This window comes from Ceratotherium simum, chromosome 33 (assembly GCF_057802395.1).
Source record: "Ceratotherium simum simum isolate JZ-2026a chromosome 33, ASM5780239v1, whole genome shotgun sequence".
Lineage (NCBI taxonomy): Eukaryota > Metazoa > Chordata > Mammalia > Perissodactyla > Rhinocerotidae > Ceratotherium > Ceratotherium simum.
In genome coordinates this window covers 21910886-21929508 of record NC_141932.1, presented here as the reverse complement: position 1 = coordinate 21929508, position 18623 = coordinate 21910886, and the positions used below count along the sequence as shown (strand labels likewise).

The 18623-nt window shown below is 55.3% G+C and overlaps 1 protein-coding gene across 3 annotated transcripts; it reads left to right on the top strand.

Annotated features, from left to right (window-relative positions):
* Window positions 1–12: 12 nt before the first annotated feature.
* PLD3 (phospholipase D family member 3) lies at window positions 13–18505 on the top strand. 3 transcript variants are annotated; one of them, XM_004441544.3, is made up of 13 exons: window positions 13–85; window positions 9421–9453; window positions 10370–10461; window positions 10562–10636; window positions 10726–10868; window positions 11328–11511; window positions 12867–12987; window positions 13069–13196; window positions 14334–14534; window positions 15801–15940; window positions 16590–16755; window positions 17846–17945; window positions 18027–18505. In XM_004441544.3, the coding sequence occupies exons 3-13, from the start codon at window positions 10435–10437 to the stop codon at window positions 18212–18214; spliced, it is 1473 nt and encodes a 490-aa protein (XP_004441601.1). In that variant the 5' UTR covers window positions 13–85; window positions 9421–9453; window positions 10370–10434; the 3' UTR covers window positions 18215–18505. The 3 variants fall into 3 exon arrangements, with proteins under 3 accessions (XP_004441601.1, XP_004441602.1, XP_014651643.1); XM_004441545.3 differs by lacking the exon at window positions 9421–9453 and having other exon boundaries at window positions 65–85; XM_014796157.2 differs by lacking the exons at window positions 13–85; window positions 9421–9453 and adding an exon at window positions 9700–9807.
* The last annotated feature ends 118 nt before the right edge of the window (window positions 18506–18623 follow it).

Here is an 18623-nt window from a genome sequence, read left to right as displayed (position 1 = left end):
GCGCGCGGCGGGGGTGGTGCGGCCGGGCTCCAGCCTGAAAGGTGCGTGTGGGGCTGGGTCCCGGCGTGGGAGACGTGGAGTGCAGGTACTGTGCGATGTGTGCCTCGGCCCGCCTCGTGTTGTCCTTCCGTCTCTACTGCAACTCTCCTCTTATGTCGTCTTCTGTCCTTTATGTCGCCATTCTTCCCCTTATGTCGCATCCCGCTTAAATCGTCACCACTCCCAGTCTGTCGCCATCACCCTCTTTGTGTTGCCATTAACCCCCTTAACTCGCTTTCGTTCCCTTTAAGCCCCCATTGACACTGTATGTCGCAGTTGCCCTCCTTTAAGTCGCCGTCGCCTTTTTATGTCGCCTGCACTCCTCTTTTGTCGCTATTTCTCCTTTGTGAAATCCTCACTTATTATAAATTGTCATCATACCCCCGTGTCACCTTCGCACACCTCCAGTCACCATCTCCTTAAATCGTGCTCACGCTTGCCTTATGTCATCCTCACCCCTTATGTCTCCGTCCCTCCCATGTCATCTTTGCTCCTTGGACAGTCACCATTCACGTGTCATGCTGCTAGTTTTCCTCATAAAGAGCCACCCTGCCTTACAGTCGTTTTTTGTCCCTCCATGTCTCCGTCATTTCCCCGCCTCACCTCTCTCATAGTAGCCCACCATACGGGGTACTAGACCCATTCCCCCGGGGTGTGCCAGAATCCCGGCTCCACCACTAAACCTCCAGGTAGCCTTGGTCACCTGATCACACCTCTGCAATCTCAACCTCTTCATCTGTAAAATGCACACAAGGACGCCTACATCACGGATGATTGTGAGGATTCTGCGAGTTTATTCTTGTGATATGCCCAGCTTGAGCTGGGGGTGATTTGGGCTAATATTCTTATTAACCATGTCACCCTCACCCTCATCCAATCACCTTCATCATTGTCACTCTCCCCCTCCCCCCAGCTGCCCGCATCATTCCTGTGGTGTCGTCACACTCCCTGTACCATGATATCCTCTGCCATGGCAGCCACACCACGCCACCCCACGTCACGATCTCCATATTGTCCTCACCTCTGCCACGTCACCGCACCTGAGGGGCTGGCCCATCGGCCATCACGAACCTTGCTCACTTAATCCCTATCTCTTTACTTCGTTGGGGTGAGTGATTCCCCCACCCCCAAAATGAGAGCATTTAGCCGGTGCTGTAGTGGGTGTTGAGGACGGATTGGTTGTGGGGGAGACTATAGATGGCTTAGACCCAGACCTCCCTTGACTTCTAAAATTGGGGGTACAGAGAGATGAGGCAGGTCCCACCACACCTCAGTCAAACCTCAGAAACCCTGAATCCCCAGGTGGGAAGGTAAGTATCTTATTCACTCAACTTGCCTTAGCGAGGCAGTGAAGGACAGTGGTTAGCAGTGTGTGCCTGGAGGCTGGAACACTGTGGTTCCCATCTTGGTTCTGACACTTCGTACTTAAATAGTTGCATGACCTTGAGCAAGTGGCTTAACGTCCCTGTGCCTCAGTTGCTACATCTGCAATATGGGAGTGAAAATGCAAGTTACTCATTCAACAAATATTTATTAAGCATGTTCTACGTGCCCAACACTGCTAGGCACTGGGGACACATCACCTTACAAAACAAACAGAGATCCCTGGCCTCATGAATTCACATTCTAGTGGGGATAAGAGGCAATAAGCAAACGGGTAAGTAGATAATATGATGTGTTAGAAGGGAGATGGAGAATGCACAGTAAAGGTTGTAGTTTTAAATAAGGTGAAGGTTTAAACAGGAAAGGTTTTCTGTATGTGGTGACATTTGAACAAAGACTTGAAGGAGGGAAGAGAGTGACGTGGCTATTTGGGAGAAATGCATTCCAAGCAGAGATAACAGCGAGTGCAAAGGCCCTGAGGTAGGAGTGTGCATGGAATATTTAAGGAATAGCAAGGAGGCCAGTGAGGAAGGAGAGGGCTGGAGGATGAGGTCAGAGGGATGATGAGGGCAGATCATCTGGGGTCTCATGAGCTGTGGAGAAGACTTTGGCTTTACTCTGAGTGAGGCGGGAGCCACGGGAGGATTCAAAGGAGAAGAGAGACGCCATCTGATGTGACATGAAGCAGCAGCAGCAGCTCCAGAACTTCTTCCAAGAATGGATCAGCAAGAGCAACCTGGTTGGAAGGAGAGCCAGAGTCGTCTTCTTAAAAACTGCACTCACATATCCTTTATATTTGGAGAAAGCTTCAGATGTCCTCCGAGATTTGGAAGGGGAGGGGGTGGGGACGTTGGTAGAGTTTTTGAGGCCAAAGCCACCTCTGGGTTCAGGTGCTGTTAGGGACGGAGGGAGGACAGGCAGCTACAGATCTACAGATGATAAACAACAGGAGAAGCAGCTGTCTACACCCGGGACCCTGAGGCAGCTTGGGTTCAAATCCTGGCGCCACCATTACCCAGCTGTGTCCAATGACATAACCTCTCTGGATCTTTAGTTCACTTATCTGTTCAGTGAGGCTTAAAAAAAGAACTGTGGGGGGCCGGCGTCATGCCATAGTGGTTAAGTTCAGCATGCCCCACTTCAGCAGCCCGGGGTTTGCAGGTTCGGACCCTGGATATGGACCTACACCACTCGTCAGCCATGCTGTGGCAGCAGCCCACATACAAAATAGAGGAAGATTGGCAAAGATGTTAGCTCAGGGTGAATCTTCCTCAGCAAAAAAAAAAAAAAAGAATTAAATATAGAAAGTGCTTCAAGCAATGCCTGGTTGCATAACTATAAGGAGCCCTATCCTCTCGCCCCACATCCTGCCTTTTCACAGGCTCAGGCCTCCTTCCGGGTGGCAAGGAAAAAACACTCTGCCTTATCTTGTATGCATGCATTGGTTCAACAGTTTAGTGTCCTGGAACAGAACCGAGCTCTGGGTTCAAAGTCCTAGCAACAAACCGATGCTGTGCGACCTAGGCGGTAATTTCCTCGAGCCCTACCGCCTCTGAAAAACAGAGAGAAGAATGCTCCGTTGGGCCAGACGTGTTGTTGTTATTTTTGAACTGAGACATCAGCCATTTCAATTGTGATGCTGCTGTCCCCCTCCCATGCCTTATTTTTCTCCAAGGCACATGTATGTTTCACTTGTTTATTGTCTCACTCCACCAAAAGAATGTCATCTTTACTAGGGATTTTTTTGTTCTGTTTTGTGCGGTATCTCCAATTTCTAGACAGGGCTTGTCAGCAAGTGGTCACTGAATAAATACTAGTTGAATGAAGAGATGAATGAATGGCCACTGAGCACCTGCTGTGTACTGTCCCTGTGCTGGGTGGTACTGGGGACACAGCAGTGACTGGGACATCCCGGCCCTCCCCTCATGGGTTTCACAGTCCAGTGGGGGAAACAGACCCGTCACCAGGCAGTGACAGCCCAGAGGGGTCAGGGCCGGGATCAGGGAAGCACAGGCAGGAGGGTCAGAGCTGGGATGGAGAAGCCCAGGGGACAGTCAGAGCCCAAAGGGGGTGCCTGAACCAGCCAGGAGGTCAAGGAAGGCTGCCTGGAGGAGGTGGTACAAGAGCTAATAGAAATGAGCATCATGAAGAGGAGAGAAAGGTGTGCTGGGCAGGAGGAGCAGCCGTGGGAGGGTTTAGTGGTGACTGTGGTTTCAGTTCAAGGAACCGAAAGATAATTAAATACGGCTGGGGCATGAAGGATGGTGAGAGGGTATTTATTAGGGGAAGATCATTCGGGGCTCCGGGAGACTGTCCTGAGGACACTGGGGAGCCACAGAGAGGTTTTGAGCAGGGGAGGGACAAGTCAGACTCAGATGGAGAGGGGCTTGGAGGGGTCGAGTGGAGGCTGAGAGCCAAGGGAAGTGGCTGGAGTGGGGACTCAAGTGGGAGAGGTCAGGTCGAGGCCGTTGTGGGAAGAGAAGGGGGGGTGGCAGGGACCCTCAGGAGACCAAGTGGACAAGTCGTGAGGGGCCCAGGATGAGGCCCAGGGCTCCAGGGAAGTCAGGGAGGGCTTTCTGGAGGAGGTGGTGCACAGGCTGAGACCTGAAGGATGAGTAGGACAGCTGTCCTTGAAATGGGGACCCGGGGGAGAAGCAGGTTTAGGAGAGATGCTAAGGACAGTTGGGGACATCTGGGGGGAGGTGTCTAGGAGGTCATGGGACTTCCAGAGCTGAAGTTCAGGGAAGAGGTGGGAGTTGGAAACAGCTTTGGAGTCAGAAAGTGGACCTAAAGCTGTAATGGCGGGTAAGGTCCAGAGGGTCCTGTCCATGTAGGACCCTAGAGGACATGGTAAGAAGTTTGTACTTTGTCCCGAAGGCAGTGGGGAGCCACAGAGGGGTTTAGATTTTTGAGTTCCAATGCAGAAGTATTCATCATTCGTGATGGTTTTTGTTTTTTTTATTTTTACCTATTTAATTGTTTTTCAGACTGAGCATCTTCTCTCCCTAGAAGGGGCACCTCCAAGGGGTCCTTTGAAATAAAGATTCTACTACTAAAAACAAAACAAACAAAAAAGGTTTATAAAACCAGTGCTCTGTTCTGCTTTCTGTAGGCTTGACCACAGACAATCGATTGTTCAGTCCACAGGGGTCTGCACAATCAAGGGAAAATCGGCTCCTTTAAACGTGAGGACATTTCTGTTTTGAACCATATGGAAGGTCCATAGGTGTGTAAATGTTCCTGTGGTGTGGCCCGTCCAGGGCTTCCTGTGTGCTTCAGGAGCTATTTGGGCCCCCACCCTGCTTTGCACTCTCAGAGGGCTAAATTGACCTTGAATCGACCTTGAATTTTACTCTCAGGCTGAAATGCCGTCATCTGCAACCACCCTTCCTGCTCTGGGCTTAGAACACAAGCCGGTTATCATTGTTTGTAAAACAAGTGTTCTTAGGTCTAGAGTGACATCTAAGGAAGTCTTTTCTCAAAGGTTTCCATTCTACTGCTCCATTTCTTTCTGTTCTCAACGAACATTTATGAGTGGTTACAATGTGCTAGTCACTGGGTTGGGGGGTGGGGGGGTAGAGGAATAAATCAGACACAGACTTAGCTCTCAAAGGACACATGTAAATTTATCTGTGATAAAAGCATGTACAGGGCACTAGGGGACACACAGATCTCACCAGCCAGCTTGTATGGGGGTTTACTGTGCTGCCTGCCTGCCTGCCATGAATTGTTTCATTGACTTTTCCCAGCAAATGTGAGGTTGGTATATGAGTCTCCTCCTTGTTCTGAGAATGAAAGTGAGGCTCAGAGAAGGGAGCCTCTTTTCCCAGTAACACACAGCACTGAGATCTGAAGCCAGGGCTGTGGGACTCCGAGACCCACCTCCTTAAAACATTCAGAGATCCCCCTGCCACTGCCCCCCAGTCGGGTATAAGATGACTCCTGTTTTATAGATGAGGCCAGGAGGGCTCAGAGAAGTAAAGCCCATGCCTGAGGTCACTCAGTAAGAAAGTGACAGAGGTGGGATTTGAACCCTGGACTAAAAGCCAAAACACTTCTGTGGAGGAGAGCAGATCTCCCACCCTCACCGGTGGGTGGGGTGTTCGGGGAGCTGTGACCTAACATGTCTCAAAAGCCCGGTAAGTTTTGCTTCCTCCTTTTCTGCGGGCTGTGGTGTCACACCCCAAGGCAGGCAGGGCATAGCCAAGGGGATGGGGATATTCTGTGGGCTGGGAGGGGGCACGCTTGCTGGCAGAGGTGCGGCCCACATGAGCGAGGAAGCAGAGCATAAGGACCAGCCTGGGCATTGCCCCAGAGCCCCGAGGGGGTTCGAGGTACACAGGAACAGAGAGGAGCTGAGGACAATGGCAGCACCCACCAGCCTGGCTCTGTCACCCTAGCTGCCCGTGCCCACCTTCAGTTTCGCCCTGGCCTGCCCCCCACCCCAGGATCTGGGGATAGGGGCTTGGGATACTTCTCCAGCTGAGGCCACAGTCCTTTTCTGGAGGCTGGGATGTGGGGGGAGGAGCACCCCAGCTGGTAGTCTGAGCCTCATAATTTAATTTCCTTAGAAGTCCTATGTGCATTTAAAAAATCAAATAGTGGAGCCGGCCCGGTGGCACAGTGGTTAAGTGCCCGTGCTCTGCTTTGACGGCCCAGGGTTCTTGGGTTCTATCCCGGGCACGTGCCGACACACCGCTTGTCAAGCCATGCTGTGGCAGCGTCCCGTATAAAGTGGAGGAAGATGGGCACGCACGGATGTTAGCCCAGGGCCAGTCTTCCTCAGGAAAAAGAGGAGGATTGGCAGATGTTAGCTCAGGGCTGATCTTCCTCACACACACACAAAATAGTAAGTAAAGGCCTACAATGAAGAGCAACCATCTTTGCAGGAGGTGGGGGGGGGTGTGGAATGGGGAAAGGGGGAAAACGCCTTTTTTTTTTTTTTTTTTGACTGTTAGGAGCCTTAACACAATCACTTAGATTCATTGAGAACTCCTTCATGCTCGTCTTTGCACCTGATATGTGTGAATTCCTTTAGTTCAAGGAGCCCCTCAGATAGATTTTAGACATCTTAAATTTTATATGCTCGAAACCAAACTCCCAGTCTTTTCCCCAAACTTGTTCCCCCCGAGTCTTCCCCAAATCATCTGTTGGTGCCTCCATCCTTGCAGTTGCTCAGGCCAAAACCCTTGGAGTCATCCTCGACTCCTTTCTTTACTTGGAACCCAGGTCCGGTCAGATTAGAAGTCCAGGCGGCTGGTACATTTTCAGAATGTACCCAGACTCCGCCTACTTTTTGCCCCTTGGCTGCCCCTGTCCTGGTCCTGTCCACCCTGTCTCCTGCCCAGGTCATCCCAGCAGCCTCCTCCCTGGTCCCTCCTCTGCCCGTCACCCCCGCCATTCTGTTCCCCACACAGCCAGAGGGAGCCTGTGAGCACCTTGTTAGTTTCCTATGGCCACAGTAACAAATGACCAGACTGGGTGGCTTAAAACAACAGAAATTTCTTTTCTCAGTTCTGGAGGCCAGAAGTCCAAAATCAAGGTGTTGGCAGGGCCATACCCCTCCAGAGGCTCTAGGGGACATTCCATTCCTTGCCTCTCCCAGACAGTGGTGGCTCCAGGCTAACCTGGGTTTGCAGCCACATCCCAGCAATCTCTGCCTCCCTGGTCACGTGGCCTTCTCTGTGTCTTCTCTTTTAGAGACATTTGTCATTGGATTTAGGCCCACCCAGATAATCCAGGATGATCTCATCTCAAAATCCTTAATTTAATTACTTCTGCAAAGCCCCTTTTTCCAAATAAGGTCACATTCACAATTTCCAGGAGTGATGCCCAGGTCAGATGTATCTTTTTTTGAGGGCACTGTTCAACCCACTACAATACCCAAGGCAGATCAAGTCCCTCCTTTGCTGGGAACCTACCTGTGGCCCCATCCTCAGCACAGTCCAGGCAGCCCTGAACGATCTGGTCCCGTCACCTCTGGCTCATTTCCTCTTCCTCTCCCCACTGCCCACTCTGCTACAGACACACTGGTCCCCTTGCTCTTCCCTCTCCACACCAGGCACACACCTGCCTCAGGGCCTTTGCACTGACGATTCCATCTGCTTGGAACACTCTTCCTTATGAAGCCCATGTCAGATTCCCCTCCTGAGAAGTTTTTCTCTCAGTATCCCCTTCTCAGTGAGGCCTTCCCTGACCTTCTTATTTAAGATTGCAAACAGTCTCAACCCTAACTCCACCCCATCCCTCTCCCCTGATTCTCAATAGCACTTATTACTTTCTAACATATAATTTACTTATTAACTTGTCTTTCATACCTATTCTCTCATGTCTGTTTTGTTGACAGCGGTATTCCCAATGCCTAAAACAATACCTGGTGCACAGTAGATACTCCGTAAATACGTGTAAAATTAATGAACAGCCTCGTGAAAAGTAGGTGCTATTGTTAGCAGGCCCATTTTGCAAATGAGGAAACTGAGGCACAGATGCGTTGTCACTTCTCAAAGGCAAACGGTCATGTAAGTGCTGAGGCTCACATTCAAATCAGGCATCTGGCCCTGGAACCCACAGTATTAATTGCCTCACCAATCTAATCCCATCTAAACCACTTCTCCAGTACTAGTTTTATTTTTCAACACCTTAGGTATATTGCTTTGATAAAAATATAGCAGAAGTTAAAATTAAACCCATCATTACAGACCTGTAATCACTGTCCAATTTGAAAGCCGAAAGGTCGCTAACACTTGGAATGAAATCGGTCCCTTTTCTTCCTATTCTGGTTTATTACTGGCCATCCCAGTTCCCCTGCCTCACTATGCTGGGTCTGATCCCTTACATCTCCACACCTCACCTCCCCCTCGGTTTTGCTTTTGTTCACCTTAGCTGCTCTAATTTCACATCACCTGCTGTTCCAACTTCATATTCTTAAAATATTTCTCTCCAAGGCCTTCACAGATAAGAAAAGGCAATCGTTTCCTGCACCGCGCCTCACCTCCCCCACCCCCAACCCCTGCGGTCAGCCACCTCTAAGACTATCTTCTGCTTCTCTTGGTGACCTCTGGAGTTCCAAATAACCTTGCTCTGTTGCCGTTTCTTGCTAGATCTATTTCACACCCTCTCCTTTTGTCTCCCTGCAATGAGCAAGAGGATCTAGCTGTGCTCTGCCCCTGCCAGTGAGATGGGACTCTAGGGGAAGGGGTTTCCAAATTATCCGTTCAGATCTAGCCTGGATCTTGGGTGAGGGGAGAACCTAGCTCCCTTTTTGGAATTTTCCCTTTTTCTCCCCTTCTTTTTTTAAATCACAGTAATGCATGCGCGTGAAGTTTTTTTTAGGCGACACAACGTGGGACGCGGTAACACCTGTGTTCGCTTTATAGTTATTTCTTAGCCCGCACGATGTTTTTTTCTTTTTCTATAAGTCGCTTATATTTCACAATTGGAAAATAGGCGTACAATAAAAAGCAATCTTAACCCACCCCCAAATCCCGCTCTCAAGGCAACCACATCTGACGCTGTTGCTTCTCGGTACTACGTAATCCTTTTCTGCGTTTATCTGTTGGCTTCCTGCCTGGACGGGGTGAAGGGGGTCCTGCGCCCCTTTCATTGAGAGAGGTGGGCGGGGAGGGGCTTCTCCAGTTTATTTCCCCACCTGTGGCCTTAAATCCTGCTTGGGAGATATGAGAAGGGAGGTGAAACCCTGGTTATCCCCTCAGCCAGAGCCTGGATTTCAGAAACAAAATTTTAAAAATCCCTATCAAAATATCAGCTGGCTTAAAAAAAAAAAAATCAAATACTGTCATCCAAACAGACTCCGACAGAAACCCCCCCCCGCGCCTCTTTGCCCCACCGAGCTCTTCCCCGCCCATTGTGTGCGTGGGCTGTATCTTCTGCTGATCTTATCGCTACATTTCGAAACCACATTACTCAACCTTGATCTCTACATTTTATTTTATAAAGTTTTTAATCATTAATTTTACTTATGTATTTGTTTTTGACTAGGTAATACATGCCCATGATACAAAAAGTCACAAGGTTTGTAGACGAGAAAAGATGTGGGGTTCCTCCTTCTCTTTACCTGTGGCCTCCCTACCCCACACCGGGGCTCTGGGGTGGGGTGCGGTAGAGCCCATCATCCAGCCATATACTCCCCCGACCCTGGCCAGCCTGGCGGGACCGTATCCCGGGGTCCGGACCCCCTTTCGCCCCGCCGCGAGCCCGGGCTGGCGCGTTCACTGCGCAGACTCTCCGCTGCAGTGGGCGGAGCCTTCTCGGGCCCCGCCCCCTCCTTCCTCCCGCCCCTGCTCAGCCTGTTGGGGCAGAAGCTGGGGCCCCACGGAGGTAGCAGCTGCCGCCTGCGGAGTAAGACCGAGGCTCCTTTGGAGTAGGGTGAGGAGGCTGGCTGGCGGGGATGGGATGGGGGCTGGCGGGGAGGCCGCGATGGCCCCCGGCTCCCGGCCTGAGCTGTCTGGTGGGTACCTGAGAGGGAGGGCAGCGGAGCCACCTGCAAAATGCACCCTGGATAGTCCCAGGGCTGGGGGAAGCCAGGCACAAATTTGGGGGGGCTCCGCTGACCCCATCCAGAGCCGTCTTTTGAGAAATGTCTAGATTAGAGCTCAGAGAAGGGAAGATGCAAACGGGGAGGAGTGTGGGCGCCCATGAGGAGCAGAGTAGGCGCTAAGGGCGACAGGGTGGGCACTAAAGAGGGGCAGGGAGGGCACTGCAGAGTCATGGGAAGAAAGCAAAAGCATTGGATCTCGAGGGATTTTGAACTCCCTGCTGACCAGTGGTCAGCTTCCTCCTTTGGGGTGCCGGGCGCTGTGCCAATGGCCCCCGTGATCACGGATAAGGAAACGCGGTGGATCCTGTGATCCCAAGACTGCTCGGCCTTCTATGATTTCCCCCAAAAGCCCAGAGCACGCCACACAGTGCCAGCTTTTGTTCCCCGCAGTTCGGAGACCCTGACACACCCACTTGCCCACCTGGGCTCTGCCTATCCGCCGGCTGCCTGGCAAGATGAAGCCTAAACTGATGTACCAGGAGGTAGGTGGATGGGGGCCCCAGTGGGGAGGGGCTGGGTGCAGCGGAGGGCGGGTGCCCCGCCAAGTTGCCCTGTCACCCCCCTACCATCCGCGTCCCCCAGCTGAAGGTGCCTGCTGAGGAGCCTGCCAACGAGCTGCCCATGAATGAGATCGAGGCGTGGAAGGCTGCAGAGAAGGTAAGAGCCCACCGCCACCCTCGGTCTGTCTCAGGCGTGGGCTGGGCTGCCCCCCCTTGGGCTGGCTGATCGCCTCCTCCTCCCCACAGAAAGCCCGTTGGGTCTTGCTGGTCCTCATTCTGGCGGTGGTGGGCTTCGGCGCTCTTATGACTCAGCTCTTTCTATGGGAATACGGCGATTTGCATCTCTTTGGACCCAACCAGCGACCAGCCCCCTGCTATGACCCTTGCGAGTAAGTGGGGGGGCTCGGCTCAGATGGTGGGGGGAGGGGCCCTGCCAGGCCAGGGATGCCTACGTACACACTAAGTGGGGCCTGAGTTAGCCACACCAGTGCCCCTAACAGAGTGAGGTGGTCGCAGACTCCCCAGTGCGACATCACAGGTTCTTCCCTCCATGCTCGCCCCCGTCCCCCACACTGTTCCCATGGCAGCCACAGCATCATCTTCTATCCAGGTCTGTGAACAGACAGGCGCACACAGACACACGTGGCATCTTCCACCCTCATCTGTGGACATACACAACCTTCCTTCCACACTTCTAGACAGACAAATGGACAGACCCACAGAGAATGATGAGGACAGGCACACACAAATACACAGTCTTCCATCCTCCGTGGGCCGACAGGTGAGCACTCACATTCCAGCCGGTCATCTCTGGCCCCCTATGGCTGATACTGCCTCCCATCCCCCAGAGCAGTGCTGGTGGAGAGCATTCCTGAGGGTCTGGACTTCCCCAATGCGTCTACAGCCAACCCCTCCACCAGCCAGGCCTGGCTGGGCCTGCTCGCTGGTGCCCACAGCAGCCTGGACATCGCCTCCTTCTACTGGACCCTCACCAACAATGATACCCACACTCAGGAGCCCTCTGCCCAGCAGGTACCTGGCAACCTGGGCCCTGGCCAGTAGCAGGGGCAGTGGGAGGCATTGGGGGGGGTGCAGGGGATTCCCGTGCAGCCGGGGAGACAGGTGGGCATGTCTCAAACAGCAGGTTGGACACAGGTGTTTGGAAGCAGCTGTTCACACGGCCCTCTGGACTGGGGGCATTTGTCACGGTCATCTGGAGGCCTCTGAATGTCAGGGTGTGGGTTTAGTTACAGGGGATTAGGCTGGCAGATGTCGCCCGCCCACAAGCTGCCCCGACCCTGTCCCACAAAGAAATGGAAGAGCGGAGGGAGTAAGAGCCCAGCTTCAAGCCAGGCTGCCCCTTCCCCGCTGGGTGACCTTGGGCAGGTCATCCCACCTCTCTGGCTTCAGTGTCCTCATCTGTAGAATGGGGCCAATATATAGCACCCGCCTCTTGTGAGGACGAAACAGGTTAATCCATGCAAATTATAGCATGGTGCCTGGCGCAGACTCAACCTTTAGAAGTGTTTGCTGTTAGATCCTTGTTGTGGTCTGCAGATGACCTAAAAGGCATAAAACTTCAAGGTTTGAAAAGGAACAGCTTCAGTGGATAAGCCCTTGATCGAAAAACATAATGAATGTGTCCCTTCTTTTTTCCTCTCCCTGCTGGCTCTTTTTGCCAGAAGTGGGCTTAAAATTTCTTAAAATTCCTTAAGTACTGCCTGAAAAGATAATGACAAACGTTAAAAATGGTGTGAGCTCCCACTCCCTGCTGGCTCCCACTGGAGTCGCTCAAAGCACAGACGTGGGAGGTAGACGGTCTGGGTTCAAATCCCGCTCCAGCATGGAGTTCTCCGACGCTCGGTCTCCTCACCTGCTTCTCGGGGACTATACTCAGACCTGCCTCATTGTTAAGAGTGGTGAGAATCCAGTGAGCTCAGACGTGAAGGGGCTTAGAATGGGGCCTGGCTCACAGTGGGAACCAGGGAGTAGTTGGCTGTTACTGTTACTGTTATTGGCATCATCAAACCTCACCCATACCTTCCCAGACCTCCAGCCTGTGCCGTGCCCCCAGCATCCCTCCAACATTCTGTAAGGTGCCTGGAGCCCCCTGCAGTGCCAGGCTTGACCTTCCAAAGCAGGATCTTGGGAAGGGCAGAAATGACAGGGAGGCCCTGGTGGGGCTCAGAGCGGCCAGTTATTAAAACAGATAAAGAAGGGTTTTAATATCTTAACCTGTAAAGCCATCCCCAGTCGTATTGGCTAATGTAAAGGCTGGTCACTCCTGACGACATCTGGAAGCCCACTCTCAAAGCAACTCTGAGGGGTGCTGCGTGAGGTTGAAGAGCCGCTGGCCCAGCCCCTCAGAGGCTTTCCTCTTCCCCCAGGGCGAGGAGGTCTTCCGGCAGCTCCAGACCCTGGCACCTCGAGGGGTGAAGGTCCGCATTGCCGTGAGCAAGCCCAACGGGCCCCAGCCACAGGCGGACCTGCAGGCCCTGCTGCAGAGCGGTGAGCTAGAGGGCAGCTGGGGGCGGGCCGGGCCTGGGGCTGCCCGAGCTGACCCCTGACCACCGCCCCTGTCGGTTGCAGGTGCCCAGGTCCGCATGGTGGACATGCAGAAGCTGACCCATGGGGTCCTGCACACCAAGTTCTGGGTGGTGGACCAAACCCACTTCTACATCGGCAGCGCCAACATGGACTGGCGCTCCCTGACCCAGGTCTGCCTGTGCCCTGCCCATACCCTTCCAGGCTATTCCCTGCCCCACGGCGCCCAGCCTCCAGCTGCACTCCTCTTCATTCCCAGAGTCCCCTCCCTCCAGTCTCTGCAATGGCTTCCTTCCCACCTCCTACCAGGCCTCCTTAAATGTCCCCAAATCCAGCCCTCTACTGCCTTCCCCCTGCTCATGAAAGCCTGGGGCTCCCTCTGACCTCCGATGGTAGCTGCCAGCCCCTCTCCAGGGCATTCAAGGCCCTGCCACTATTTGGCCTTCATTCTTTATTTCCCTGAGTGCCTGCTCTCAGCCCAGCCCTGTTCTGCGTGACGCTAGGAACATGGTAGTAACAGATGGACCCCTTGGAATTCCCAGTCCAGTGTGGACACAGGCCGGTCACGGCAGCATCAGCCCAGAGGGGTCAAGGCTGGAATGGGGGGAGCACAAGCAGAGAGGTCAGGGCCGGGATGGGGGACCCAACCTGGCGTAGCAGGGAAGGTCTTCCAAGGAGGTGGCTATTAATCTGATATGTGAAGGACCTGCAGAAATTAGCACAAGACAGGAAGGAGGGTTCAGCTTAGGCAATGATCATTTGCTCAAGAAATGTTTCCCAAGTCCCTAATCTCACCAAGTCCGCGGGGAGATGCTAAAGATACAGCCGTGGCTGAGCCATCCCCGGTGCCTGTGCTCTCCGACCAACGGGGAGACAGGTTTGTCTCCAGAGAGAGTGATGAGGGAAACCCTGAGAGCCCAGAGGCATGCCTGACGCAGGCTGGGCAGTCAGGGAGGCCTCCTGGAGGAGGAAACTGTCAGCTGAGACCTAAGAATGAGTTGGAGCTCGCTCAGGGGAGGGTAGAAGCCACAGCACATGCAGAAGTTCAGGAAACCTGGAGCTTTGGGATAACTGAATGATTTTCACCAAAACAACTCAAGATTCTTTAGTCTTGAGTCAAGTTCATGCCCATCCCAGGACTTTAGCTATGGCGGGGGGAGGTGTACTGAGGGACAGAAAGAGGGGAGACGGGGCAGAGAGGGAGAAGATTGAGGGGAAAGGTCAGGAAGGGGGGCCAGGGGGACCAGGGTGTCCATGTCGTCTATGAGCACCAGGCCACTCCCCCCGGGCTCAGCACTGCCCTCCCGCAGGTCAAGGAGCTGGGCGTGGTCATGTACAACTGCAGCTGCCTGGCCCGAGACCTGACCAAGATCTTCGAGGCCTACTGGTACCTGGGCCAGGCCGGCAGCTCCATCCCGTCCACCTGGCCCCGGCCCTATGACACCCGCTACAATCAGGAGACACCGATGGAGATCTGCCTCAACGGAACCCCGGCCCTGGCCTACCTAGCAGTGAGTCTGAGGGAGGAGGGGCCTGTCACACCCTGGCCACATGCCATCTCTCACAGCCTCCATCCCGCCCTGCCCAGTGACTGGAGGAGAGGGGGGTCCTGACCACCAGCCCTCACTCCTGCTCCCCTTGGTCAGGGGCCTGGGCTATGTCCCAACCTCTCTAGGCCTCAGTTGTCTTTAGAAAATGGTTACCACAATATTGACAACTTCTTAGGGCTCAGAGGGTCATGCTTCCCAAGCCCCTGGTGAAGCTGCCCAGAATAGCTGCCTGGGGCTCTTTCCATTTAAATCCATTAAAATTAAATACGGTTAAAAGTTCAGTTCTTCGGTCACATGAGCCACATTTCAAGTGCTCAGTGGCCACATGTAGCAAGTGGCTGCCATATGGGACAGTACAGAGAAAGACCATTTCCATCACTGCGGAAAGTTCTATTGGATAGCACTGGCCGCTGCCCCGGGCAGATACTGAGCCCTCTAGACGAGGCACTGCTGTTTTTAACTGTTGATGTTTTCATCACTTGGGGTTGCCAATATGGGTCCCCTTCTGTCTCCCCAGCAAGTCACATGGGCAAGCCCAGAGTCGTGGCGGAGGGCGCCCCACAACAGTGGGTGCAGGGCCGCCCGATTCATTGGGGTCCTTAGCCCCAGTGGTCTCCCGCAGGGCGTTAGGGTTCCCCGTTACCACTTCCTCTTTGAGAGCTTGAATTTGCTTATCTGTCAGGAGGACGGAGGGAGCTGGGTTAAGAGCGGTGGCTCGGGCACATGAGGAGTGCCGTTGGGGTGGGCTGTGAGCAAGTCAGGGACAAAAGTGATTAGAGCAGAGGTCCCCAGGCCTGAGCACGTGCATCAGAAGCACCAGGAGGGCTTGTTACAACCCAGGTTCCTGGGCCCCACCATGGCACCCTGATTCAGTATGCCGTGTGCAGCGAGGCCCAGGAATCTGCAGTTCTAACGAGTTCCTGGGTGATGCTGTTGCTGCTGGACTGGGGACCTTATGTCGAGAACCCCGGCATTAGAGCATAAATTCTGAAAACAGTCTAGGTTTAAATCCTGGCTCCGTTTATCAGCTGTGTGACCTTAGGCAGATCACTTACCCTCTCTGAGCCTCAGTTTCCTCACCTGCGAAAGGGACGTGGTAATTATCCCTCCACTTCACGGAGGCTGGGGATTCAGTGAGTCCCCCAGGACCTGGCTTGTGACGAGCTGGGGTCCACTGTGGCAGTGCCCCTGGCAGGGCACGTGTCTTGAGTGTCCCCTTGCCCCCAGAGCGCGCCCCCACCGCTGTGTCCGAGTGGCCGCACCCCAGACCTGAAGGCCCTGCTCAATGTGGTGGACAACGCCCGGAGTTTCATCTACGTCGCGGTCATGAACTACCTGCCCACCATGGAGTTCTCCCACCCGCATAGGTACTGCTGGGCGCTTGGCCAGGGCTCGGGGCAGGGAGCTCGCATGAATAGAAGAAGGGATGGGAGAGGGAGTGACAGGGCCAGAAAGCAGGCAGGGGACAGATGGAGTGGAAGCCGTGGGGAGAGGCAGACAGAGGGGACAGGGAGAGGGTTCCAGGCACTCGCAACAGGGAAAAGGGGACAGAGAAAAGGATGAGAACATGGGGGTTGGGGGCAGAGATGGAGACTGGAGGCCTGAGGCAGGGATGTGGGATGTGGGATTTCCAGAGGTAGGGAGCATGAGCTGGAAATGGATGAGGGGCTGGGGATGGAGGCTAAGAATACTGGGGTTTGGGGCAGCAGGGTTAGGGTTTGTGATCTGGGATAGGAAGGGGGTGGTTGGGCTTGGGGGGCTCAGAGAAGGTAGTCTGGGGGCAGCAGACATGATGATGGGAAGACTGGGTTTTGGGGCCAGGAATGGGAGCCAGAAACAGGATAGGGGATGTGGGATTTAAGGAGGCAGGAACAGGACTGGGGCCCCAGATGTAGAGGTGGGGTGCTCTTGGGGTTGGAGGCTCTTGGAAGCTGAAGCAGGGCCCAGGCCTGGCTCCCCGAAGCTGAGGGGGAGGCCTGTGGATAGAGCTGCCCTCCGCACCCTGCACCCCCCAAGGTTCTGGCCCGCCATTGACGACGGGCTGCGGCGGGCTGCCTACGAGCGGGGCGTGAAGGTGCGCCTGCTGGTCAGCTGCTGGGGACACTCTGACCCCTCCATGCGGGCCTTCCTGCTCTCCCTGGCCGCTCTGCGCGACAACCACACCCACTCCGACATCCAGGTGGTAAGCACCGCCCCTCACCCACTCCGCAGCCCCATGCAGGGCAGTCCTGGGGACCAGCCCTCGTGGAAGTCACCTCTCGTCTGACAGGGACGACCCAGAGTGAGCCGTGCCACATGGGGGGGACCACGGGGCAGGGCTGGGATGGGGGGCACAGGCAGAGGGGTCAGGGCCGGGATAGGGGGACCCGGGCAGAGGGGTCAGGGCCGGGATGGGGGGACCCGGGCAGAGGGGTCAGGGCCGGGATCGGGGGACGCGGGCAGAGGGGTCAGGGCCAGGATCGGGGGACCCGGGCAGAGGGGTCAGGGCCGGGATCGGGGGACCCGGGCAGAGGGGTCAGGGCCTGGACGGGGGCACCCGGGTAGAGGGGTCAGGGCCGAGATAGGGGGACCCGGGCAGAGGGGTCAGGGCTGGGATACGGGGACCCAGGCAGAGGGGTCAGGGCCGGGATGGGGGCGTACAGGCGGAGGGGTCAGGGCCGGGATGGGGTGGGGCTGGGTGAAGGGGTCAGGGCCAGGATGAGGTGGGGCCGGGTGGAGGGGTCAGGGCCGGGATAAGGGGCGCCCAGATGGAGCGGTCAGAGCCAGGATGGGGGGCCTGGGCAGAAGGATCAGAGCTGAGATAAGGGGGCCCCGGGTGGAGGGGTCAGGGCTGGGATGGGGGGTGCCCGGGCAGAGGGGTCAGAGCCAGGATAGGGGGAGCCTGGGCAGAGGGGTCAGAGCTGAGGTGGGTGGCACAGGCAAAGGGGTATCAGGGCCAGGATGAGGGGGGCCACAGAAGAAGCACCTGCCACAGCCTGAGAGATCAAGAAGGACTTTCTGGAAAGGGGGACATCTGAGGTGAGAGCTAAGGGACAAAAAGGAGCCACTCTATTCTAGAGGGAACCGGGGCATATGAGGTGACTAGGGTGTCCCTCTCAGCCGGCGTTCACTGAGTACCCACTCCTCTGGCCCTGTTCTGGCCCCGAGGGTTCCGGGGGAAGCAGCAGAGTCCCCAGTCCTGCAGACCCGGTTCCACTGCCCCCCTAGACCCTGGGGCTTCTCTGCTCCCGCCCTGCATCCCACGCGTCTTCCCATTCTCTCCTCCCCCGCAGAAACTCTTTGTGGTCCCTGCGGACGAGGCCCAGGCCCGAATCCCTTACGCCCGCGTCAACCACAACAAGTACATGGTGACTGAACGTGCCACCTACATCGGTGAGTGTCCCCAACTCCGCTGGGGGACTGAAGGGGGGTCCAGGCATGGCCATGGCCCGACTCTCTGCCCCCACCCCGTAGGAACCTCCAACTGGTCAGGCAGCTACTTCACGGAGACGGCGGGCACCTCGCTGCTGGTGACCCAGAACGGGCGGGGCGGCCTGCGGAGCCAGCTGGAGGCCGTTTTCCTGAGGGACTGGGACTCCCCTTACAGCCATGACCTGGACACCTCAGCCGACAGCGTGGGCAACGCCTGTCGCCTGCTCTGAGGCCTGCGAGGCCCCCATGGACCCAGAGGTCCTGGGTCCCCGTCCCTGTCCCCGTGCCCCCGCTTCTGTCTGCCCCGTTGTGGCTCCACGGGCTCTCCTCTGCTCTCCCACCTCTACCTCCACCCCCGCCGGCCTGACGCTGTGGCCCCTGGACCCAGCCGAGCTGGGGGAGGGATCTGCCCCCGAAGAAGTGGGGGTGCATGCTGGGCCCGGCCCCCTGGCCCACCCCCCTTCCCAGGACAAAGAGGGTGCAAGGTTATAATAAGAAGTAAATGACTTGTCTGTACAGCCCATGCCTGACTGACTGGTGTGAGCTAGGGTGTCAGGGTAAGGGACCGCTGGCATGGGCCTCTGTGGGGACATCTCTGAGCCCTCAGCATGTGACCGCTGGGGTTTGGTGTGCGCTGAG